The sequence below is a fragment of the Grammomys surdaster genome, unplaced genomic scaffold (genome assembly GCF_004785775.1).
Source record: "Grammomys surdaster isolate TR1022 unplaced genomic scaffold, NIH_TR_1.0 126278, whole genome shotgun sequence".
Lineage (NCBI taxonomy): Eukaryota > Metazoa > Chordata > Mammalia > Rodentia > Muridae > Grammomys > Grammomys surdaster.
Window position 1 is genome coordinate 5,430,501 of NW_021621078.1, and position 25,216 is coordinate 5,455,716.

At 52.9% G+C, this 25,216-nt stretch overlaps 2 protein-coding genes across 12 annotated transcripts in view; one reads left to right on the plus strand and one right to left on the minus strand.

Moving 5' to 3' along the window:
* The first annotated feature begins 6 nt into the window (after window positions 1–6).
* On the plus strand, window positions 7–19,103 carry Ankrd13b (ankyrin repeat domain 13B). 2 transcript variants are annotated; one of them, XM_028759257.1, is made up of 15 exons: window positions 7–223; window positions 12,496–12,631; window positions 12,730–12,854; window positions 12,940–12,985; window positions 13,539–13,682; window positions 13,768–13,957; window positions 14,033–14,099; window positions 14,958–15,039; window positions 15,928–15,992; window positions 16,178–16,308; window positions 16,420–16,577; window positions 16,707–16,859; window positions 16,975–17,138; window positions 17,209–17,285; window positions 17,713–19,103. In XM_028759257.1, the coding sequence occupies exons 1-15, from the start codon at window positions 110–112 to the stop codon at window positions 18,110–18,112; spliced, it is 2,052 nt and encodes a 683-aa protein (XP_028615090.1). In that variant the 5' UTR covers window positions 7–109; the 3' UTR covers window positions 18,113–19,103. The 2 variants fall into 2 exon arrangements, with proteins under 2 accessions (XP_028615090.1, XP_028615091.1); XM_028759258.1 differs by having other exon boundaries at window positions 17,768–19,103.
* Window position 19,104: 1 nt separating this feature from the next.
* Coro6 (coronin 6) overlaps window positions 19,105–25,216 on the minus strand; it is a 9,674-nt gene continuing 3,562 nt past the window's right edge. For 2 of the 10 annotated variants that reach the window (XM_028759265.1, XM_028759263.1), the window contains 9 exons: window positions 23,759–23,881; window positions 23,203–23,332; window positions 22,928–23,109; window positions 22,196–22,315; window positions 21,169–21,273; window positions 20,935–21,080; window positions 20,585–20,642; window positions 20,263–20,493; window positions 19,148–20,176 (listed from right to left, as the gene is read on the minus strand). In XM_028759265.1, coding sequence (XP_028615098.1) covers window positions 20,051–20,176; window positions 20,263–20,493; window positions 20,585–20,642; window positions 20,935–21,080; window positions 21,169–21,273; window positions 22,196–22,315; window positions 22,928–23,109; window positions 23,203–23,332; window positions 23,759–23,881 — 1,221 coding nt within the window. In that variant the 3' untranslated portion in view covers window positions 19,148–20,050. Of the gene's footprint in view, window positions 20,242–20,262; window positions 20,494–20,584; window positions 20,643–20,934; window positions 21,081–21,168; window positions 21,274–21,671; window positions 21,792–22,195; window positions 22,316–22,927; window positions 23,110–23,202; window positions 23,333–23,758; window positions 23,882–25,216 lie in introns of all 10 variants that reach the window. The other 8 variants (XM_028759261.1, XM_028759269.1, XM_028759268.1 and 5 more) reach the window with 8 other exon arrangements.

Sequence of the window (25,216 nt, forward strand, 5' to 3'; positions counted from 1 at the left end):
CCCCGAGAGCAGACAGCGCCGGCCGTCCGCCCCGCGGCCCCGGGCCCCGGCTCCCGCGCCGTCCCTCCCCGCGGGCCGGGCGCCGCGGCCCCGGCATGAGGAGCGGGCGATGATCCCCGCCAACGCCTCCGCCAGGAAGGGGCCCGAGGGCAAGTACCCGCTGCACTACCTCGTGTGGCACAACCGCCACCGGGAGCTGGAGAAGGAGGTCCGCGCCGGCCAGGTAGGAGCGCCGTCGGGGACCATGGCCCCGCACGCCCGCGCGGCGTGGGGAGGGGGCGCGGCGCCGCCTGTCCCGCCTCCCCGGCTAGTTTGCAGCGCTTCTTTGTTTGCAGCCGAAGCTTTTGTGCTTGTTGACCTGAAGAGGGTGATGGCAGCGGGCCCCCGCCTGCTTCTCTGGTTCCAGGACCGGTGGCCCACACATGTTCTGGGCCCTCCGAGACTGCTGTGGAGGGACCCTGTGCTCTTCTCCGTTGAAGAAGGGCTTGAAGGGACTACAGGGAGGGGTTGTCGGGTCTGTCTGTGCTCCATGTGGTGGGAGAGTCCACCCCACTCGATCTCGGCGCGACATCCCCGCGTGAATGTGCAGAGAAAGGCCTGCATGGGGAGGGGGCCCACACGAGATGGGGAACAAGCTGTGTGGCACCCTCAGGCATTCCAGCCCCACCCAGTGCCCTCTCACTCCCTGGTGAACCAGATCTCTTGTTTGTTTAGAGTGGACAGAACCCATGTGTGCTTCAGATCTCAGCCCTGGTTCTGGAGTGAAGACCCTACTGGGAAGCTCCAAAGGGCCTTGTCCAGGTGCTGAAAGGCACTCTCCTGCCTTTTGGTGCTAGGGCCTACCTTCTCACCGTGGAGGAAGCCAGGGGGCCACAGGAAGGACTTGAGGTCCTGCACAGAACAGGGGTTCCCTGCTTTCTGCCAATCAGAGAAACCTGTGGGTCAGACAGCTTTGGGCTGGGCAGTGACTTCAAAGAAGCCCAGGAGCCAGAAGTGGTAGTGCAAGCCTGTAGTCTCAGCACCGGGGAGGCAGAGGCAGGAGGATTGTCCCAAGCATAAGGCCAGCTGGTGTACTTCATGTTCCAGAGCAGCCAGGGCGACATAGTGAGACCCTGTATCTGAAAACCAAACCAAGCAGGAAGCCTGGGGAATGGTTTCTTGGCCACTCTTCAGGACAAAGGTGGGCGCAAGTCACTAAGAGTCCTCAATTCTGCTCTTGCTACCCTGGCAACTGGCAAAGCAGTCATGGTGCCAACATCACCCCTCACCCCCTCAGGGGAGGCAGTGGGTAGAGCTGGGCCCAGACTACCCTGGGCTGCTTAAAGATTCAGATTTGCAGGCTTGATTACGGTCTGAAGCGTAGAGGCTGTGGGTCCACTTCCTCCACTGTGGAAGCTCAGTATGAAAACCTGTCTAATTCCCAAGGGAAGGGGCCAAGGCTGGACATCAGACTGTGAATCAGAGAAGGTTGGACCATCTGACACTCACTCTGAGCCTCCAAACCAGTACAGCATTCAGCTCTGCATTGTATCCCATTTAATAATAAAATAACCTGGGCCTGCAAGCCTCTGGGCTAGCCTTGGGGTTCCCTTCCTTTCTACCTCTGCTTCGACAAGGTCTCCCCAAGTTAGTTTTCTGTCATAAAGGCTTTGTAAAGACAGGGGGTCAGAGAGCCTGGGAAAGCAAATCCAAGGTACCAATGCTTGCCCTGGAGGAGATTTGGTTCTGGGATTACAGTGTGCAGAACACAGGACATAAAGATCCAATCCTGTTTTCTCTGGCTGTTCTTTACTTTCCTTGCCTGAGGAAGTCCCCAAAGATCTAGGGATTGTTAGAAGGCTAGAAACTGAATCCTCAGAATGTCTCAGCTCCACTCCCTTATCCAGAGGGTGTGGGTGGTCCTTTTCCTAAAACTAGAGAGGAGTGGAATGTTTCAGAAAAGGGCTTTTTCATCAAGGCCTCTGCTGACAGACCTCAAGTCAGCCATCTTGCTGGAGAGGTTGGGCCAGGGAGCTGCTGCAGGTCATGGTGGCCAGGGCTGTTCAGACATTCCTCTCAAGCTCTGGCTGCCATAGTAGCTAGGTACTGTGTTACCTTATTCTGGCCCTGGTGAGTTAATGCCACATTGAAATGGACACCAGCCTGCCTGTTCTTCATCCAAGCCAGAAGAATATAGGGCACCAGTGACATTAACTCTTGTTCATCTACGGGGAGTCCAAGCAAGGTATTCTCTTTCCATCCAGAATACCAGGAAGCAGCATGCCAGTCAGCCTTGGTGGGAGAGTCCCTGGCTGTACCCTAACCCCAGGGCTGACACAGAGTGACACTTGTATTCAAATCTGTACTGTCTCATCTTTGGGGCATTACGATGTCCTCTCGGGACAAACCTGGGGGTGAGTTACCTGAGGTCATTCAACACTCCTATGGACTCTTATCATCCAGATGGTGTGCGGGGGTCCCTGACCTCAAGAGCTCCTGGCACAAGCCTCTGTAGAAATCAGCCAAGCTTTCCTCAAGCACTTGGCAGCCGGGTCTTCTTGGTCCTTGCTTGGCATAGCTGCCTTTGCTTTCCTCCAACAAAGGCCTGCAGAGGCCTCCCGTGGGCAGGCCTGGCAATGCTGGCTGGCTGAGTAAGGCCAAACAGAGAGCTTTCAGTGTGGCTCAGCTACTGGGGGCTCTTCTGGGAGTGCTGAGCGGTTAAGAGGTGCTGGGCAAGGAAGGAACCTGGCCGGAGCCTGGCGCCCTGCCAGGCAGGGAAGCTGGTGGTTAGAAGTGGTTTATGCCACTTCTCCGTAGCCCAGCATGGCCCAGGTTCTGGAGCTGGGGGCGGGGGGTTGGGGGGAAGGGATGGCCATGGGAATAGGAATGTTCTCCTTACAGCAAGGATTCTCAAGGGGGTCCTACTATAGCCTTGGGAACCATTGGGTTTTGTTTGTTTGTTTGTTTGTTTCTGGGGCTGCCTCTGTCATGGCCCTTCTTCCGGCTTTTTCCATCATCTTTCCCACTTAGAGGTCACTGAGATAGGATTGTGGGGTCCTAATAAGAGCACTAGTTATGGGGGCAGGGGAGATGGCTCAGTGGCTAAGAGCACTGGCTGCTTTTCCAGAGGACCAGGGCTCAATTCCCAGCACCTATACTATAGTATAGTATACTGTACGGCAGCTCACAACTGCCTGTAACTCCAGTTCCAAGGGATCCAGTCCCCTCACACAGACAAACGTGCAGACCAAACACCAATGCACTTGAATAAACAAAGTAACAGTTATGATGGGAACCTTTCGGGGACACCTGGCACCTGCCCTCAGTACAGTAGGTAGTCCTGGGTGTGGGCTAACACCACAGTTAGTCAGTTAGGAGGGTCACCAGAGAGGGCCACAAACTCAAAAACATACACATATCCAAATCAATGAGTTCTGGGATGGAAGGAAGGAAGGGCCACAGAGGGATGGATGGAAGGGCGGACAGTCAGGAGTCCCACACCTCCTGTGGCCACAGTCTTCCTTGTACTTCATGTTCTCCGAGGAAATACCTCAATCCTCCTCACCCTTGAGAAAGCTCAGGCATGCCTGTCCTTATGCCCTGTGTTAAGTGGCAGCTCTCAGAAGCAATGACTAAATCAGACTCCAGTCATTTTTCCTAGGAAGGAGGTGGGCAGGAGGAGACAGAGTGGCCCAGGCTTTGTGAGCTCCCGCCCTCTCGGTGCCCAGACTTACTGTATATTTGGCAAGTGTTTTTAAGGCTTTACTTGACAAACGGTTTCTGTCCACGCTGAAAGAGTTTGAAAAACACCCTGCTAGTGCGTGTGGGTGTTTAGACTGAGTGTGCCATTATTAAGCACACGTTACACAAGTGAACTCCTGCAGGGCTAGAGAGCAGTTAGGCACACCTGTGCCTGTGCAGTTAAGGGTGCACAGGCTCAGGTATGTAGGTAGGGCATGCTTTCTTCTGGAACCGGTGCATACCAGTGTGTGTGTGCACACCAGTGTACGTGTGCACACTGGTGTGCGTGTGCACAGGGGTGCTGCTCATGGGTGGAGACAGGGAAGCTTCTGCCCAGGGAGCCCCAGCCCTTAACCCTAATGACTTCTGCTTTGATTCTCTCTGAGCCTGCTGGGTCCAGGAGGCGGGTGTTGGGTTTCATGGAAACCTTTTCATTGCGGCAATTAAACAAACAGCTGTGAGCTTTTGCAGAAGAAATTAATGAATTCTCCCACCTGGGCCCAGGGCAAAGTGCCGCGTGTGCTGTAGGCCCTGCTCTGGATAGGAGTGGGAGACGCTGTAGGGTCTGGGTGGATGCACGGGGGTCCACATGGACCCTGGAATCAGTGTTGCCTGAGGGCAGACACTGGGAACAGTCTGAGGAGCTGGGGTGGGAAAGGCATCCTTGCAGGAGGTCTAGTCTGCAGAGCTGAGAGCTGAGGCCACAGGGGCCCTGCTGCCAGGCAGGGTGCCTGCCAGTTCCCTGGGGCCTTGTTAGCTACCCTAGCAAGGGCATCTAGGGAAGGGTAGGGGATGCCCAGTAGCTCACCTGCAACCCCGGGGGAAGTACCTGTTGGATTATTTTAAAAATTTATTCACCTTTTTGAAAAAAAATATTACTATTTGGAGAGATGGCTCAGTGATTAAGAGGACTTGCTGCTCTTGCAAAGGATCTGGGTTCAGTTAAAACAAAACAAAACAAAACAAAACCAAAAAACCAAAACCCAACCAAACAAAACCTCCCAAAACCACACATGGTAACTCACAACCATCTATAACCAGTTCCAGGGACGGAGTGCCCTTTCCTGGCTGTCTTCACAGGCACCAAGCATACACATAGTGCCTAGACATACATGTAGGAAAAATACCCAGACACATAAAAAAGTGAAAAACAAAGAAAAAATTTTTTAGCTGGGCAGCAGTGGTGTGAGTTTGAGGCCAGCCTGATCTATAGAGCAAGTTCTAGGACAGCCAGGGCTACACAGAAAAACCCTGTCTCGAAAAACAAAAACAAAAAAGGAAAAATTTTTTATTACACTCATCTATGTGTGTGCGCACGCACATGCAAAGTGCATGCCACAACAGACATGTCAAGTCCTGAGCCCATTTGTGCATTGAAACCGTGTTTTAATGTATGTTTATGCCTGTATGTGTGTACCAGTGCCAGCACACCTGGTCTTGAAATTGTCTTAAAAAAAAAAAGATTTATTTTTATTTGTGTGTATCTGAAATTCTGGGAGGACAAGCTCTGGGAAGCCAGATCTTGGAGCTGGAGTTATAGGCATTTGTGAGCTGCCTGACATGGAAGTTGGTCGTCATGGTAGGACAGCAACACCATTAACCACTGGGCTGTGTCTCATGCACCCAAATGTCTTATTTTTGACAAGTGAATTCATTTCCATGGTTTAAAATATTTAGTTGTTTATAGGAGTTTTTTTTTTAAGTTAAAAATATTTATTTTAGCCGGGCGGTGGTGACACATGCCTTTAATCCCAGCACTTGGGAGGCAGAGGCAGGCGGATTTCTGAGTTTGAGGCTAGCCTGGTCTACAGAGTGAGTTCCAGGACAGCCAGGGCTACACAGAGAAACCCTGTCTCAAAAAACAATAAAAAAACAAAAACAAAAGCAAAATATTTATTTTATTTTAAAATTGTGTCTGCATGTAGGTATGTGCCATGAGTGCAGGTGTCTGAGGAGGCTGGAACAAGGCGTAAGACCCTCTGGGGCTGGAGGGACAGGGGCTATGAGCTGCCTGGGGGTGCTGCCTCCAGAGCAGCAGGTGCTTTGTGCACCAAGCTGTCTCCACAGCTCTTGGGTTTCTACTGAGCCGGCTTCTGTCTTCCACTCCCCGCCTCGTGCACTCACCTCTGTCGTTATAAATACTCCCGGAAGTATGTCTCTTGGTTTATCACGCTCATGCTTTTTTTTTTCTTTTATTACTTTCTCCTGACCCTCAATGTGGTCATTTATTTAACAAATGTGCATTAGCCACTGGTTACATGACACATGCTCTCCAGGGCCTGGGAAGCCATTGATGAGCAAGGTAGGCAGGATCTAGCCTTGCAGAGTACAGAGCCTAGGTGAGAGACACTGAAGGTAAACAAGCCCAGGGCGCTGCAGAGATTGAGACAGGATAAGGGGCAGCGGTAAGATAAGCAGCAACTGTCACCTCAGGTTGGTTGTCAGGGCAGACTAATCTAAGGATGTGACATTTGGTGGCAACCAGAAGTGAGAGAGAAAGGTTCTATAGACACTTGGTGTTTGTTTGTGTTGCTATGACAGAATTCCTGATGGCTTAGGGATGTGGCCCTGTGGTGCAGCACTTGCCTAGCAGACAGCAAGACATACCCTGGGTTTGATCCCCCCACACCACCAAAACAAAACCAAAACCCTGTAGCATAACTGAAGACTTCACAAGAAAAAGGGGTTGTTGTAGGTCATAGTAGCTCATAAGTCTGGGAGCTGGAAAGGTCAAAGGGAGCACTGAGGCAGCATCTGGCCTGGACCACCTGGCTGTGTCACAGTATGGTGAATAAATCAGGGTGTACAGAAGGAACACAGGGGTGGGATGGGGCAAAGAGCCAGGAAGCTGAACTCATGTTGTAATGACCATGTCTTGTGGGAGCTGATTCAGTCCCCTGAGACCTGACCTGCTCTTGTGATCCTGTCCTTCCCAGGGTGGGGCCAACGCCTGAATCACCTCCCTGTGGGCCCCAGCTCTCAGAAGTCTGCTGCCTTTCTATCCTGCTGTATGAGGAAGGACTGGGCTTCCAGCACATACACCTTTGGGGGGGGCAAATCATAATATTGAGGTCCAAGGGATCATTTCTAAGATGACAAAGAAGGCTGGAATAGGATTATGGGAGTGTGGGAGGGTGGATGAGGTAAATGAGTTTCAGGAAAGTCCAGGGCTAGGACTCTATACTAACACACAAAAACCCACTGGTGAGATTTGTGCTAAAGTGTATCAAGCCCTGAGTTAATTTTATTTCCTTTATTTTATTGATCTTATTTTATGTGTGTGAGTGTTTTGCCTGCCTGTACCTATGTGTATCACATACATGCCTGACATCCTCAGAGGTCAGAGGAGAGCATCAGATCTGGAGTTACTGGTTATCATGAGGTACCATTTGGGTGCTGGGAACCGAATATGATTCCTCCACGGGGGCAACTCCTGCTCTTAACCACTGGGCCGCCTCTCTGCTTTCCCTGGGTTCAGCTTGGCTTGGTCATGTGGAGGCGTGAGAGTTGGCGTGAGCAGTGAGGGGGAGACTGACCACTGTGAACTGAGGGACCTCTAGGTCTGCTTTGGAGGTTGAGCCTACAGGTCACGCTAACGGGTTGGTTAAATATGGAAGATGAAGGAAAGAGAGGACATAAAAGAGATGATGAAGGGAAGGTCCTAGAGGTGGGGTAACCATGTACTTTCTGCCCAAAGCCTTACTAGAATAAGGGGGTGGGGGAAGAGGAGGTGCATGTTTTTATTTTTATTTATTTATTATTATTGTTATTATTTTTTTTTCAAGACAGGGTTTCTCTGTGTAGCCCTGGCTGTCCTGGAACTCACTCTGTAGACCAGGCTGGCCTCGAACTCAGAAATCCGCCACAGCCCAGCTTATTTTTAAAAGTGTTATCTCTCTCTCTCTCTCTCTCTCTCTCTCTCTCTCTCTCTCTCTCTCTCTCTCTCTCTCTCTCTCTCCCCCTCTGTGGGAGGGGTTAGGGGCATGAGTATGCCACTGTACATGTGTTGAGGTCAGAGGACAATTTTGGAAGTCAGTTCTTTTCCTTTGGCACGTAGGTCCCTGAGATTAGCCTTGGGTGGTTAGGTTTGATGGCAGGTGCCTTTACCTGCAGAACCATCTTGCCGCAAGCTTGTGCTGCTCGTTTTAACCTGAATATGCAGCGAAGTGAGGCGCTGTCCATTGTGAGGGGAGCCAGGGGCAGCTGTGCAGGAATGAAGCTCGCCAGGGAAGGTGTGGAAGAAGCTTTGGAAGTGAGCACAGGGCAGTGGGCGGAGACCCAAGTCACAGGAGGCCAGGGGCTCGCAGTATGGGAACTCAGTCATCTTCCCATCTTTTCCTGAGGGTGCACGTTGCTGTCCTCACCAAGGTCCCTTCACTGCCACAGAGGCAGTCTCCCGAGCATAGCATCCCATTGTCTATTTGGGTTGGTTTCACAGTGGACACTTTGTCTCCAGTCCCATGTGGCTGCAGGGACACTTGTGAGAATGGGGCCTGGAGCTCACTGACACATAGGACAACTGGGCAGTAAGCTACTTACCCATCATGGCAACCCCAAACATCTCTATTCAGAGGTCACTGGGGCCTTCACTTCCTCCAAGGAAGGACTCTGCCTGCGTGGAGGGGTGGGGAGGCGGAGACAAGACACAACTGTGTCCTAGCTGCTGGTAGCCCTGTATCCAAGGAGCACCAGTGCTGTGCTCCATAACCTTGTCCTTTGCTGTGGTCAGTGTCCCCAAGTCCAGCACACTTCATGCTGATGAGCTTGGGGTGACCTGGCTTGCTGTTCCGGGTTCCCTCCCTAGCTGTGGACGCTGGCTTTCTCTGTTACAGTAATGTCAGAAGTGATCTTCCGCGACCATCCATCTTCTGAAGATGTGTTGAGATTCTCATCTGCTAACGTCTCTTTATTCTTGTGGGTTTTAAATATTTTACCGACATTCTTATACTTGCAAATGTAACATTTTTGGCTTCTCCACTCCTTTGTGGAGATCTATGTCTCCATCTGGTATCGTTTTCTTCCCACCTGACCGTTTTCCACACATCTTCTGGCAGTCTGTTCTCTTAGCTGTGGCCCGCCACTGAGTCTCCGTTTCCCCTTCATTTTGGAAGAGTATTTTCATTAGATGTAGAGTGTTACATGGAGTCTTCCTCTCCTCCACCCTGGCACTGTGAGCTTTCATTGCCGCCTTTGGGCTTACATCCCTTCCACTGAGAAGCAAGAGAGAGGCCCTTTCTGTTTGCTCCACTGATCCAGGCCTCCTTCCCCGTGTCTGACTGACGGTGCGGGGCCTGGCGTCAGCTGATTATGGGGACATTGTGTTTCTTGGTTCTGTAGGGTTATCTTCCACAACAAATTGCCCCCCAAATGGATGAGTTAAAACGAAAACTTACAGTTGAGTATAGGAGTGCAAGCCTCTGATCCCAGCACTCGAGAGACAGAAGCAGGTGGAGCTCTGCATATTAAAGGCCAGCCTGTTCTACAGAGTGAGTTCCAGGATAGCCAGGGCTACATAGTGAGACCCTGTGTTGAAAAACAAAAAACAAAACTCTAAGACAAAAGGCCCAAAATTTCCTCTCTCAGAAATTTCAAGTGTCAGTAAGAGGTATGCGCCTTCCACGCCTTCCACATCTCTAGAGAAGACCCCGTCCCTGCCCTTCCGACTTCCCATAGCACCAGGCACCCATTGTCTGTGGTTGCAGACTCTTTGTCTCCATTTCTGTGTGTTCTATAAAGACATTAGTCTGGAGCCGTCAAGGCAATTTATGGTGATGTCACCTAGAGGTCCATAGGTCTACAGATGTCAAACTGGGTGTGGTAGCACATGCTTTATAATCCCAGTACTTGGGAGGCTGAAGTAAGAGGATCAAGGATCCAAGACTAGCCTTAGCTACATCCTGAGTTCACGGCCAGCTAAGACCTCAAGGCCAGCTAAGACGGTGTCTTAACTCCTCCTTCCTACAATAACAGCAACCAACTGAGGAGGAGGGGAGGAGAGAGTGCATCAGGCATCAGTGCCTTGCTTGGGCTTCATAGCACGAGCTCACTCAGAAAACAACAAAAGAAAACTCCAAATTCTCAAACTTGACCATATTGTCCCACTATCTAATTTCTGAAAGTCTATTGAATGCTCTTTCCTCTTGATTACAGACCATATTTTTCATGACATGTGCAGTAACTTTTGAAGGGTGGCTGTTCTTTGAGTGACATTGAGTTGGAACTTAATATAGCTATTTAACTTAGGTTTATATATGAGAGTTAAGAGAAAGAGAGATGCTCTGCAGACAGTAAGACGCACCGGAGAGCATGCTGGCTGGCTTCGGAGACAGCCTCCTTAGATAGTCCCAGCTACGTGGACTGTTACCTTTGCCTCCTGTCTGTTGGGATTACAGGTCTGAGACCCACCCTGCATCATGTCCTATCTTCCAAGTTTCGACTCGATATTGGACGTGCAGATACATATTAAATACCTACATTTTGCCTTCCTTTAAATAGTAGTGGATCTCAACCTTCCTAATGCTGCAACCCTTTAACACAGTTCCTCACGTTGTGGGACTCCAACCATAAAATTATTTTGTTGCTATCTCATAACTGTAATTTTGCTACTATTATGAATCATAATGTTAATATCTGACATGCAGGATATCCGAAATGCAACTCTCAAAAGACTCTCAACCTCCTGCTTGAGTGAGAACCACTGCTTTAAAGAATTGTAGGCCTCCTTTTAGCAAATTAATTGCAAATGAGTGTGACCTTTTGGATGCTAACTCTTTTTTTTAAAAAAATAATTATTTATTTATTTATTTATTTATTTATTTTATGTATATGAGAACACTATAGCTGTCTTCAGACACACCAGAAGAGGGCACTGGATCCCATTACAGATGGTTGTGAGCCACCATTTGGTTGCTGGGAATTGAACTCAAGACCTCTGGAAGAGCAGTCAGTGCTCTTAACCGCTGAGCCATCTCTCCAGTTCTGGATGCTAACTTTTTTTTTGAGACAGGGTTTCTCTGTGTAGCTGTCCTGGAACTCACTCTGTAAGCCAGTGTGGCCTCGAACTCAGAGATCGCCTGCCTCTGCCTCAGATTCTAACTCTTAATCTGTTTGAGTGACTCCAGGTTGGCCTTTTCTCTAGGACAGTTTATTCCTACTCTGAAGGGTCACAGAACATCTGGAGTCTACTAAATAGGTGGGGAAATCAACAGACTCTTCCAGCTGACTTGAGCGTGAATAGCGGCCCTCAGCGAGCTTTGTCCTTGTCTGTTTTGTAGAATCTTGTTTTTTACTGTGCACATATGAGGCCTGGTAGAATCAGTGAAGACTCAGAGCAACCCCTATGTAAAGGAGCAACCTTGCTCTCTCCTCCCTCCTTTCCCCTCGCTCTCTCCTGTCTCCTTTTCCCTTGCTCTCTTCTGTCTCCTTTTCCCTCGCTCTCTCCTGTCTCCTTTCCCCTTGCTCTCTCCTGTCTCCTTTCCCCTTGCTCTCTCTTGCCCTCCCCAACCCTTCCTCCCAATTTCCTCAAAGCCTGCGCTTTTCCAGGACTTCACGTCTTACTGCTTTGCCTTCTTTGGATTCCTGTTTCCACAAAGTCTGCTGATGTAGCAACCTAGGATGGGCCTTCTGAGTCTCTCTTCTGATGTCTGAGTAGCAACCTAGGATGTTCCTTCAGGTAGAAGTCCTGGAAAGTCACCAGGTCAGGGGTCCCAGTCAGAGACACCTGTTGTCAATTGTCTAAAAACAATTACTTCACGTATTTTGACGTGATAGTGACCCTGTCCATGATCTGTATAGTTTTTGTTACTTCATCTTGGTTGGGAGAGAAGCCCTGTAGTAAGGTTTTGGAAGGGTGTTAGCAAGCATATGGTCAACTCACTGAATTGAACTAGAAGTTCAGACTCTTGAGAAATATTTAAATATTTATGTTTAACACATATGCTCTTTTGTTTTGTTTTGAGATAGGGTTTCTCTGTATAGCCCTGACTATCCTGGAACTCACTCTGTAGACCAGGCTGGCCTCGAACTCAGAGATCCACCTGCCTCTGCATCCCAAGTGCTGGGATCAAAGGCATGTGCCACCACTGCCTGGCACACATATGCTTTTTACAACATGATGTAGTTGCGTGTAGTGGAATATCATCCCTGAAATCATATGCAAAATGTTGATGCATGAGCCCGAAGGCATCACACAGGGCTCTGAAGTCCTGCAGTGAACATTCTTTCAGCACTACCAGTGTTGAAAGAGGGCGAGATGTTGCGCACTATGTCGTTCAGGCTAGCCTTGAACTCACGATCTTCTTGCTTCAGCCTTGCCAGTGCTGGGATTATGGGTGTGTGCACTGCTGTGTAGGTATTGTCCTAGCTGTTTGCCAACTGATGCTCAATGGTCGTCCCAACATTGTAAACTGGTGGTGCTTCTTGACAGTGTGGTCTGAGACCAGTAGAAAGGTCTCGCCATAGGCATCCTCCCTGGCTAACAGCATCTTTGGATGGACTACCATTCAATCTCTGCCCTGCTTTCCACAGGAGGCCCACGATACCAGGTAGATAACTAACTCTACCTGGGGGCCTATTGAACAGGAAGGAAAGTCCCTGTTTTTCCCTCCCAGTGTCCTTTCTTCCTTGTCTTCTGTGGCCCCTCTCCATTCACCTCATAGCTCATCATGTTGGCCTTGTGAGCCAGACCAGGTGACATAGCCAGAGAGCTGTGGCCAGCTTAGGTCCATGTCAGGTTCCTCCAAAGTAACCAGGGCTCCATCTCAACTTCTTCCGCAGGTGGACATTGAACAGCTAGATCCCCGTGGCCGGACTCCTCTGCACCTGGCCACCACTCTGGGGCACCTGGAATGTGCCCGTGTGCTCTTGGCACATGGTGCAGATGTGGGCAGGGAGAACCGCAGTGGTTGGACAGGTGGGCACCCTTGTTTACCTTAGCCCTGCACCCAGTGTCAGCCACTCACCCGGAGTGTGCTGGAGTCTTACCCTGTGACATCACTCCTTCTCCCCCAGTGTTGCAGGAGGCCGTGAGCACCAGGGACCTTGAGCTGGTGCAGCTGGTGCTGCGGTACCGGGACTACCAGCGGGTGGTGAAGCGACTGGCAGGCATCCCCATGCTCCTGGAGAAGCTTCGAAAGGTGAGTCCTGGCTCTCCTCCTGCCTACTGTGGCCCTGCATCCTGAGTCTAATGCCAGCTTAGTCCCTTTCTCTGTCCTCCTCTAGGCCCAGGATTTCTATGTGGAGATGAAATGGGAGTTTACAAGTTGGGGTAAGAGGGGCTGTACTTGACCCGGGGACTCTGAGTTCACTGTACCCTCCCTCGAGTGTGGCTCTGTGCTCTTCCTGGGGCTCCTTCTCACTTAGCCTTAGCTCAGTGCCAGCTTCTAGCCAGGTGTCTCCAGGTTGCCCCAGAGACTATCATGATTCTACTATGATTTCTTCTGCTCTCTAATGGTCTGCTTATTTCGTGCCTGTCATTGGTATAAAGTCCAACAGGCAGGGGTCTTACCTTGTTCAGTGTTGTATCTCCAGTGCCAGGAACAGTGCCTGGCATGGATTTGGTGGCCAGTAAATACTTGTTGAAAGCTTGAGTGAGGTTGAGTGATGGAATGAACACATAGTAGGTACTAGAGACAGCGTGTGTGAGCCATCTCTGTGCCCAGCCTCAGATTGCTCAAAGCTCCGTGAGGGGTGGCCGTGAAGGAAGAGCCTCTCCCTTGTGAGTCCCCTGATTCTTTTCTGGCTGTACTACCAGCTCCAACTCCTGTGCCCCGAGCTGGCTCAGGAAACTGAAGTTCTTTATGACCTTCACTTCCACCCAGTGCCTCTGGTATCCAAGATTTGCCCTAGTGACACCTACAAAGTGTGGAAGAGTGGGCAGAACCTGAGGGTGGACACCACGCTTCTGGGCTTTGACCACATGACCTGGCAGCGAGGGAACCGCAGCTTCGTCTTCAGGGGTCAAGGTCAGTCAGGCAGTAGGTAGGGCAGGGTGGGAGACAGCGGACAGCCCCAGACCACCCTGACCCCTGTGCTGTTCCCTGGTGGCAGACACAAGTGCCGTGGTCATGGAGATTGACCATGACCGCCGTGTGGTGTACATGGAGACTCTGGCGCTGGCCGGGCAGGATCGGGAGCTACTGCTGGCTGCTGCCCAGCCCTCGGAGGAACAGGTGCTGAGCAGGCTTACTGCGCCTGTTGTCACCACACAGCTTGACACCAAGAACATCTCCTTTGAGAGGTGAGCTGGTGTAGCCTGCCTAGCCAGAAGCCAACCTGATGGGCCACTCTTTCATGGACCACTCTACCTCCCCAGGAACAAGACTGGCATTCTGGGCTGGCGCAGCGAGAAGACGGAGATGGTGAATGGGTACGAGGCCAAGGTGAGCTCAGGTGCTGAGCAGAGGGCTCTCAATCCACTTTCCCCAGCCTTGTGGTGCAGGGACACCTAAGCCACCCCCATTTACTCCTCACAACAGGCAGGCGCTCCTATCCCCACTTTACAGATGTGTACAGAACCCCTCTCCATAGCACCCCACTTAATCTTAAGCACTCCCCCAAGCTGGGGTTGCCGCCTGTTATCCTGGCCTGCAGCTGAGGCCACAAGGATTGGCGCACTGACCTAGAGGCACAGGAGCACTTCCAGGCAGTGTGCACAGTTATAGGTAGCAGAGCTTAGGGATCATATCTTGGCCACCTGACCTCAAGGTCAGGCCTCTAAAAAACTGTCACCTGCCCAGCACATGATGAATGAAGGAGCTGACACAGGCTTTAAGGCTCTGTACATGTCTCCTCCCTGGTCGGTATGCTCAGAGAAGATGCCTCAGGTGTCTCGGCTATTGCATGCATCTCACTTTTTTAAGCTGTCTAATTTCTTGTCCTTCCAACTAGAATGTGACTCTTAAAGGGGCAGGGACTGTGTTGGGTCGTTCAACATTTGTATTCCTGATGCCTGCCTCAATGGCTGGCATCTAACTGCTCCGAAACATCTGCTAGTCTGGGCTGGGGCTGCAGCTTAGTGGTAGAACGTTTGCTGTGTACCAGAAGCCCCGGGTTTCATCCCAAGCACCATTAAAAGGTTTGTTAAATGACAAAGTAAATAGTTTACCATATTTACTTGCCAACATACCTAAAGATGGGGGCAGAGGTCCCCTCTAAGACTTTTATTGGTAGGAGTGTTTAGAATTCCCCTGCGTGTGGGCACCAGGGCCGTCCTCAAGCCTCTTGGTCTCTGTCCTTAGGTATATGGGGCCTCTAACGTGGAGCTCATCACCCGGACACGGACAGAGCATCTTTCGGAACAACACAAAGGCAAGGTCAAAGGTAATGAGCTTGAGGCAAATGGGGAGAGATGCTGTAGGATGGGAGGGACACCTCCCATCTGGGTGTCCCCAACAGCATCCCCTGGCAGCCCAGTGCCAGGATGGCTCAGCCAGACGAATAGATTTCAATTCAAATAGCTGTGTAACACACTGCAAAGAAGATCCTGGGGCTCATTTGGGCTCAGTGATTGATTACTAATGTCTGTATTACATTTGGGAGAGAAATGGCATGCATACCATTCAGAGGCTAATCTAGTCATCTGTCTCAGAACCTGAATAGAAAAGTCAGGGATCCTTGCCACTGAGTCTATGTGCTTATCTATTTCACACACGTCCATTGGGCATTGCTAACCTGTCTCAAGTAGATACACGTAATCCCTACCTGTACATGAACAAAGTGAAGTCATTAATATGGAAACACCTAATTGGAAGCATTCACACACACTCCCAAAGAGAAGATGGGTGCTTTGCTGTCCATAGTCACCAACCTAGGGAGCAGCATGTTGGGAAGTTTCTTCTGAGCCTTAAGTGCTTTTATTGATTGATTGGTTGGTTGGTTGGTTGATTGACTGAGACAAGTCTCAGATTCTCACTATGTAACCCTGGTCTCAAATTCTTCATGTAGCCAGGCTGGCCTCAAATTTACAGACATCCCTTCTCCTTCCTGCCTCTTGAGTGCTGGCATTAAAATGTCACCCGCCATGCTTGGCTTAGGTGTCCTTTCATTTTACCCAAGCTTGCAGTGGTCCTGAGCCCTGTTCTCAAGAGTCATCATCGTTTTTAGGTGAAAGTGACTAGAAATGTGGGGTGGGAGAGCTACCCACACCCCTACCCCAGGCACCTGTGTGTTGGGGGTGCAGTATCCCCTGAGACCCCACATTCTTTCTAGGCTGTAAGACACCTCTGCAGTCTTTCCTGGGAATTGCCGAGCAGCATGGGGGCCCCCAAAATGGGGTGAGTACTAGGAGTTTTATTGTCTTGAAGGGTGGGGATATGGCTTAGGAGTTTTGGGTGGTACCCTGCTTACCATGACCTACGTGGAGAAAGCCATGACAGCCCTATGCTGGAAGGGGGAAGAGATGTGTCAGCAACCCCTGATTTGGACTCAGGGACTAAGGACTCCCTCCTGTGTGGTACAGACCCTGATTACTCAGACTCTGAGCCAAGCCAATCCCCCTGCCATCACTGCAGAAGAATACTTCAACCCCAACTTTGAGCTTGGCAACCGGGACATGGGCCGTCCCATGGAACTGACCACCAAGACACAGAAGTGAGGCCCCTGCTCTTTCTGGGGAGGGATGGGCAGGGCAGGGGTCCAAGAGGTGTTAGGAGGCAATGGCTTCCTACAGCTTCCCTTACCCCTTGGGATCTGGGGGACCAGGTTCAAGGCCAAGCTGTGGCTGTGTGAGGAGCATCCCCTGTCCCTGTGTGAGCAGGTAGCTCCCATCATTGACCTCATGGCTGTCAGCAATGCACTTTTTGCCAAGCTCCGGGACTTCATCACGTTGCGCCTGCCTCCTGGCTTCCCAGTCAAGATTGGTAAGCCACCCACCCCACAGCCCAGCCCCATTTCTCCTCAGCCGCTTGGAGAGGATGAGGTTTAGAGGCAATCTGGGCCTAAGGTCTGAGGGGCTAGATGACAGTGCCTCATAGCTTCCTTATCCTCAGAAATCCCGATTTTTCACATCCTCAACGCCCGCATCACCTTCGGGAACCTCAATGGCTGCGATGAGCCAGTGCCCTCCGTGCGAGGTAGCCCCAGCAGCGAGACACCCTCCCCTGGCAGTGACTCTTCCAGCGTCAGCAGCTCCAGCTCTACCAGTGAGACCCTCCACTCCCCACAGAGTCCTACCCTTCCCAAGCTCGGCTCCATTTCCCCACCCTCACACCAAGGGGTGAGCCCAGCCCACACCTGACCCCTGGCCCACGCCTCCAGCCTCCTGCCGTGCCTGTGAGATCTCCCCTGCATTGTTCGAGGCCCCACGTGGCTACAGCGTGCTGGGCGGCCAGCGAGAGGCTGCGACTCGTGATGAAGATGATGACCTGCTGCAGTTTGCCATCCAGCAGAGCCTGCTTGAGGCGGGCAGCGAGTATGACCAGGTGTGTTCCCGATGCCACTCCAAGCCACAGCGAGTGCAGGCAAGCCCAGCTAACAGTCTTTCCCCTTCAGGTCACCATCTGGGAGGCGCTAACCAACAGCAAGCCTGGCACCCACCCCATGTCCTGTGAAGGCCGCCGACAGGACAGGTCAGTGCCCACGAGGCCAAAGAGACCTTAGAGGTGCCTGTTTCCTCTCCTACCCCAGACCCACATGCACAGAGACCCTCACTAAGCCATCATACTGCACAGTGACACTGGAACCCTACTAGGCCCAGAGAACCCTCAGTGCCTTCAAAAGGGCTCCACCTGGTATCAAGAACCTGTTATCAAGATGGCTTCTGCCAACCCCCTTCCCTGGCACGGGGTGGGTGGCCAGTGCTCCAGGCATGTGCAGAGATCAGGGACCTAGCTTCCTGGACCTTCAGACCCTCAACGACAGGTTGGAGGGACCTGGGATCTGCCGCCACTGGGTGGGGCCAGGACAGCCCAGCGAGACTCACGGCTTCCCCTAGAGGGTGGCAAGCCTGCCCAGCCCTGGGACCTCCACGATGTCTCCTGCCCCGCTTACGAGCAGGTGTCCCAGGTGTACCGGGAGCGGGGAGCGCTCGACAAATCCTCCCCGCCCCCAGGAGCGCCCCACCCACGCCGCAGCGCCAGCCCATGCCCCCGGCTCCAGTGCCCAGCCCTCGGCCCAGCCCAGGTCCCCGCTCCAGCAGCCACGTGTTCCGGAGCTACGACGAGCAGCTGCGGCTGGCTATGGAGCTGTCAGCTCAGGAGCAGGAGGAAAGGCGGCAGCGAGCGCGCCAGGAGGAGGAAGAGTTGGAGCGGATCCTGCGGCTTTCGCTGACCGAACAGTAGCGCCTCCTACTGGGACCGTCGCCCACTCCACGCAGGACCCGGGTCTGCGCACCTGCCGAGCGGCCGCTGGAGTCTGGAGCCATTGCATTGGGGGTGTAGCAGCGCATCAGGCTTGAGATGCCAGGGGATTGATACAGGCGTGGAGTAACTTTCCAGGCCAGAGCCCTGGAGGCGTGGCTGGTCTCCCTGCTTTGCTGTACCATGACCCCTAATCCGCTTCTCTGGGCTCAGATCTGTCCAAGGGCGGAGGCAGGTGTTATTGAAAAGGAAACGAATCCTTGAGAGGAGCATTGTCCCCGTCCCTTGCTCCTTATGGCTGGTCCTCCTTGCTCACTGACCCCTCTCCAGGACACTGTCCCTGAAGCCTTCGCATCTCAGCTCTTCACCCCCGGGAGGCAGCTGATCGCCCTGCGTGCTGTGTCGCTGCTTTGTCCCAGACACAAACCAGCACGTCAAGGGTCCAGCCCCTCCCCACCCCGGCATTTCAGCGTCAAGTGCACTTAGCGGGGTGCCCAGCTCCCCCAGTTCCCACACCTGTCCTGTGTCTCAGGGTGGTCCTAGCTTCTCCTTAGGCAGCCAGGAATTGGAATCCCCATGCCCGCAGCACGTCTTTCTTGTGATCAGGGAGTGTGTCTAAGGTGCCCCCTAGTTTGGGCAAGGCCTGGTTCCCTCACGGTGCCTTGGGGGATGGGAGCAGCATATTGGCTTGGGGGCGAGTACTAGACCCGACACAAAAGCGTCGATGAGGGCCCTGGCACCACTACCACCACCCACCCCTTCCTACCAGCTGCTGCTAGCCCTCTGTGGTTGTGCACCCCTCTTGCCCCATTCAGGGGCTGACTAACACCCTTTATCCAATGGTGCTAACCCCGGCTCTCCCTGTTCTACCCTACCCACCTAAAGAAGCACAGGCTCTATGGAGCAGGGACCACACCCTTGCCCTGGGCTGCCTTCTGGCTGGCTTCTCTCCGCCAGGGGCTCAGAAGGGGCACAAAAGGGGGGTCAAGAAAAGAGCAACAAAGCGAAATTGTTCTTCCTCTTCCCTTCCCTGATGCCAGGGGCACCAGACTGATTCTGAGGCACAAATAAAAGAGGTTTCAAACCAGATGCATTTCTATCTAACTTTATTGGGGAGGAGTGCCCACGGGGGCGGGTGGTGGGTGGGGTCTTGGGAACCTCAATGCAAAGATGGATGACCTGGGATAAAAGCTGCCCGGTAGGTCCTCAGTCCAGCTGGCATTTGCTAGGTCTCCTCAGGCTTCCAAAAAGGGACTGGGGTGCCCCCTAGTTTGGGCAAGGCCTGGTTCCCTCATGGTGCCTTGGGGGATGGGAGCAGCATATTGGCTTTCCGTGCAGGAGGTACAGACTCGTACTTAGTGAAATATTTCACTAGTTATGCCTCAGTGTTTTTAAAAGATTCAGCAGAGTGCTGGAGGGTGTGTGTGTGTGTGTGTGTGTGTGTGTTTTGAACCTGCTTCCATGTGCCAGTTCTCCTGAGATTTCTCTGGAGGGGTCTGTTTGTCTCCAAGAAGCTGCCCTCTCTGTAAGTGGGAAGATAGGAAGAGCCCTCTGCCATAGACTGACAGTTGAAGCCAGTAGGTTAAGCTCTTCCGGGCCTGAAACAGGGTGCTGCTTACTAGGAGAAATGTGGGAAGTTTCCTGAGATTTTGGGGATATCTGTTGAATCACCATCCTATGAGGTTAGGCCTAAGCCCCTCAGTATCCCCAGGCATCACGCTAGTACTAAGCACTTCCCCTGCCCAGGGTAAGGGACAGAGAGGGACACCACCTCACCATGAAGCACCACTGCTAAGGCCACATTATCCCAGGCTCTCCCCGAGGCCTGATCCTGCAAAGTCCTGGGACCTCCTGCCACTTAAGATCCGTGTGTTCAGGCCTCCTGTGGGAGATGGGGTTTCTTTTCTGATCTCTCCCCTAATTCCAACCCCAGGAGGCAGGGTGCGGAGTCCCACACCAAAAGCCGGTGCTGCCAGTCAGTGCGCCCTGCCCCATTGGGTCTGCAGTGTGCAGCGCTTCGCAGCACGTGTGCTGTGCTAGTCCGTGCCGTCCACCACCTCACACAGCATGTTTTCCAACGCAGTAATGCGCTCCTCTTGGGCTTGCACCCGCTCTCGGAGGGCCTTGATCTCCTCCAGCAGTGTCTCCAGGGTGTGCTGCTGCTGACATGTGGAAGACAGACGAGACCATGGCAGAGAGCAGGAGGCAGGGGATGGAGTAAGGGTGACTCGATCAAATTAGAGCTTACCGACAAGGGGGTTTCGCTGGCTGACTGGCTGCGCCGAGGACTGGCTGGCGGACGCACGTCTAGGATGTTGCGTTTGGTGACCCGGAGCTCACGGTGTTTGGGGGGAACGTAGCCTTCCTTCAGCGAAATGAGCACAGGGTCTGCATCCTGACCCGATAGCCACTCATCAGCTTCTAGGGCTGGCTCGGGGCCAGGCGTGTCCGGGTATAGGTCATCCTGGAACAGGTCTGACTGAGGGGGTGGGTGGACAGGAGGGCCTGTGTGAGCTGGGCGCTGGATGGTTGTGTTTTGATGCTTTCCAAGCAACGCCCACCTTCCTCACCTTTCGTGGTACAGTCATGACGATGGGTTCACACTTTCGTTCGTGCAGCTTGTAGAACCTACAAGGGAGGGGATTTCAACATTCCTGCTGACCCCCTATCCCTTTTAAAATCCCTGTGTCTGTGACTAAGGTGTTGGAAGTCAACTTGCAGAGTAACTACCATTCACACATTATCAGTTTTGGGTTAAAACACCTCTGTTGGAATGACAGGCTAGTGGGACAGTGCTGGGACTGTCACTAAAAAAGACTAATATGCCTTCTTTCTTTTTCCCCAAAGAGCAGAGCACAATTAGGGGAAGCCCCGGAGCTGACATGAGGAACAGGGGGACAGGAGGGGCAAAAGTGCTGACCTGGCAATTTCACATTTGCTGACATCCAGTCCCCGCTTGGGCATGAAACCCATGCCCCGTTGCGGTTCTTTGCTGCTAAATGTGTTCAGATAATGCACAAAAGGTGGTTCTTCCGTAATTTCAAAGTACCGAATGCTACTGTCGCCCTGCAAAACCAGCCAGTTTAGATGCACTGCCAGACAGCGCGCTCACACTTCATCCTGGCCCTGGTTCTTCCAGCCCAACCGCTAGCACCTTGCCACACAAGTAGACGATGCTGGAGTCAGGATCGTAGAATGGTAGTAACACCCCGTTGCTTGTGTCCATCTCCTGCAGGGCCACTGGCTCTTCGAAGTTGTTCTGCCGAGCACAGAGAGAGTGACCAGCTCTGCTCATCCTCCCAGGTTACTTCAGAATTCGCTTTATGGCCACCCCAAATCCCATGCGTTTCCAAGACAGCTCTGTGAGAGCTACAGGCTCTTCTCCTAGACGCATCTTTCCCTTTCCCTCGCACAGGTACACCCTGTGCGGTTGCATGCAGTCACAGCAAACCACCCCCAGGGACTAGGCATCACCAGGAGGGGGCGCCAGCGCGAGCTCCTTCAGGCGACGCAGCAAAACTGGGCAGTGTTGGGTGTGAAGTGGCAGCAACCTTCAGCCCTGTCGGAATGGGCATACCCTGCGGGTGCGGGGCGTCTGGCCCCTCGCCCGTGATGCCAGTCCCCGGGACACACACCCCAAGCCTCCAGCTGTGTTACCGGGTCCCACAGGCCTAGCTCTCGCTGGCTCATGCGGGTGAATCCCGTGGTGAAGATATGACCCAGCCGCGTGAAGACAGCCCGCATGGGCCTCATCCCCTCGTGGGCTGCAAACCTCTCCTGGGGGGAAGGGGGAGAAGGGAGGAGCATCACCCTGCTGCCTGCCTTCGGGAGATGGAAAACTGAGCAACCTTGCCAACCTGAGTGTGGGGTGGGAGTGGGGAAAAGGAGTCCTAAGAACGCAGCTTCTCAGAGGTCAGTAGCAGGACCCTGGCCTGGAGAACATCGGGGCTGAGAGAGAGCAGGAGGCCTGGAGCTCTCAGCAGGTCCCAGCCCTTAGGCACCCTCACAGGCTGATCATTGGGGCAGGTGATGTCTGCAGGCTTCCTGGGGTTGCAGTGGTGTTCTACCCACAAGGGAGCCCTGTGCTCCACTTGGGCCTCTTGGGCCCGGCCACCACTCAGGAGGTTGCTCCCGGCTGACCCTGCAAAGCGAGCCAAGGTGCCCGCCTCGGCCTGGCCTACCGGGTCCCAGAGTGCGAGTTGCCGCTCACTCATCCTGCTGAAGCCGGTGCTGAGCAGCTTCCCGTCTGCGGTGAAGACGGCCCGCAGCGGGCGGGCGCCCTCGTGAGGCCGGGCTCGCTCCTGCTCGCAGGGTTAGTGGGTTAGAGTGCCCGCCCATCCGCCCTCCAGCTCCCAGCCGCGCCACGCCTGTGCTCCAAGCAGACATGCAGGCACCCGACACCTCAGGTTAGAAGGAGGCTGGCCTCCCAGGGCACTCAGCTGGGACAAGCAATGCTTGAGGGTTGTTTCATCCCCTCCCAGTGGGTCAATGGGTGGGAAGGGGGGCAGGTCTCGGTGGTCAGGCCCCAGACCCTGGAAGATGGCGTTGGATATCTGAGAGGAGAGGGTCCTGGAGCTCAGGTTTCATGCAGGTTCTGGTTGGAGGATGGAGTTTCCAGCTTCTCCCCTCCTCAATCTCAAAGCAAGGAGCCCTCCTCGGAGCTCTTAGATGTATGGGAGGGGAGCGAACCGGAGCAGGCAGAGGGTTGCAGTCTGGGAGTTTACTCAGGGTAGGGATTGAGGCTGTAGAGCCTGCAAGGGGTGCGGAAGGGGGCGAGGTCATGACTAATCTCTGGAGTAGGGATAAAACAGGTAAAAGCTAGGACCAGAGCCTCTGACGACTGGGTATCAGGCGCTAACAGCTGGTGTTGAACAAGGGGTGTTAGGGAGTAGCCAGCCAGGCCAGGCACTCACCGCAACCACTTGACTCTTCCGGGGGTCAATGATGCGCAAGGTCTTGTCCTTGCAGGTGGTGGCTAGCAGGCTACCATTGCTGTTCCAACACACGCTGTGGATAACGTCAGGGTGTATGTCGTCCAGGCTCAGCAGTACCTCCCCAGTGCCCACATTCCAGACGATGATCACATTATCACCACCTGTCCAGAGTGACCAGGCATATCATCTGAGCCCCGCCTTCCTCACTCCCACCCTCCTCTATAGCAGGGACCCTCCTTAGCCCCACCCCAGACCTGCGCTGAGCAGGACATTCCTGGCAGTAGGATGCCAAGACAGGATGCCCACACGCTTGGAGTGGCCCTCTAGTGTGATGACAGGTTCTGTGATGTTTCGCACAGGGGTGTAGTCTGGAATCTGCCATACCTAGGTAAGAAGAAAGACAACAAGTAGGTGAGATACAGAGATGGCTCCACCCACCTAGTGTTATTGGTCCTCTTGAGTGTTACGGGTCAGATATAGGACAAAGAGTGGTGGTACCAGCACCGTGGAAGCCGCAGTTCAGAACCCGGCAGCATTGTGAGCTCTCCAAAAACCTCCTCACTCACTCTGTCAAGAAAACTTCAGAGTGCTGTACCCCTGCCCTTAGGGCCCCAAGTTATCCACGGTTATAATTAGTTCTAGGCAGTGCATTCTGGGAGGGCGCGGGTATGTATTTAACTAAAAATAATCTGGGAACTGGGCAGGACAGGGCAGAGCTCTGCACCTCTGCCCCTTTTATCACCTTCCCCAGCACAGGTGAGGTACCTCCCTGCTCCCTGCCCAGCCTGGCAGCATCCACTTGGCTCCTACCATGACAGTGGTGTCATCTGAGGCACTGGCGATGACGTTGTCATTGTGAGGGCACCAGTCAATGTCCAGCACAGGGCCAGTGTGCCCAGTGACCAGAGGGTAGTTCTTATCCACTCGTCCTGTCTGGAGGGGCCAGAGAGGGAGATGTGGGACCACTGTCATCCATTTATGTGTGTGTGTGTGTTTGCGCACATGCGCGTGTGTACATGCACAAGCACTGCTGGGAATGGAACCCAGGGCCCAGCACTTGCTAAGTAAATGGTCAACCCCTGAGCTGCACCCCAGGCCCTTGCTTGCCCCCCAGTATGTGGTTTTGGAGTGGGCAGTAGATGTGTTTACCTCTCAATTCTATATTATTGGCTTTCTCTTTGCAGACCTTTCTTAGTCTCTAACTCCCACCCCCAGTCCACTCCTTGAACTTTGCTGCAGATGCACAGAGTGAAATCATTCGTATTAGGGAATCTGATTCAGAGAGACAGGAAGACTTAACCAAGGACCCACAGCAAGACACGGAACCGACTTGACTTAAAGTCCAGTGTTCTTCAAAAGACAATTAGAGAAGGATCTTTGTTTTCAAACCTAAAGTCTCATGTTTATTAGCCTAGGCTAACCTTGCCTTGGTTTTCTCAGTGCTGGGCTCACAGGCATGTGCCTGTGAGGAGGGGGTACTTGAGCCTGTTCCCCAAGTTGGCAAGCCCCTGGAGAAGGAGGTCTAAGTGAGTGACCCTGAATACTATGGCTTAGCCCCTGGGACAGACCTCTTCCTTGGTTTCACTTTGGAGCCACAGCAGCAGGCAGTCTTGGTGCTGAGTGTCCCTTGCCCAGGGCTGGCACTCACGTTTCTTTTTGTCTTCATGAGTAAATTGTGGGAGCTATGGAGTCTGCAGGGATTGGCATTGGCCCAGAGCACGCAGACTGGGAGAGAGGGTGGCTAAATGGCATCGAAATGGCAGTCATACTGGGGAGGAGGTGGCTCTGGCTGAAACGTGAGCCCTTGGGATGGTGTCTCTGGATGGTGTTTGATTGTCCAGTGTGAGTCATAGGCTATTGTCAGGCCTGTTCCTGACCCCGTCACTTGTGAGGTCTTCTTTAGCGAGGGAATAGGGCTCAGTATCTAGGTCAAGGTTATGCTTTGGGGTATCTATCCTGGGGTACAGATGGCTAAGTGTCTGCAAAGGTGGCAGGTTGTGCCTGGCCCTTCCCCTTGTGTGCAGGGGAGGGAGGGAGGGCTCTGATTTTTGTATTTTTTGTTTCTCTTTTTATTTTCATCCTATTTCCAGAATCAGTGTGGGAACACACATTTCTCTCTCTCTCTCTCTCTCTCTCTCTCTCTCTCTCTCTCTCTCTCCCCTCTCTGTGTGTCTGTCTGTCTCTGTCTCTCTGTCTCTGTGTGTCTGTCTTTGTCTCTGTGTGTGTGTCTGTCTGTCTCTCTCTGTGTCTGTCTGTCTCTGTCTCTCT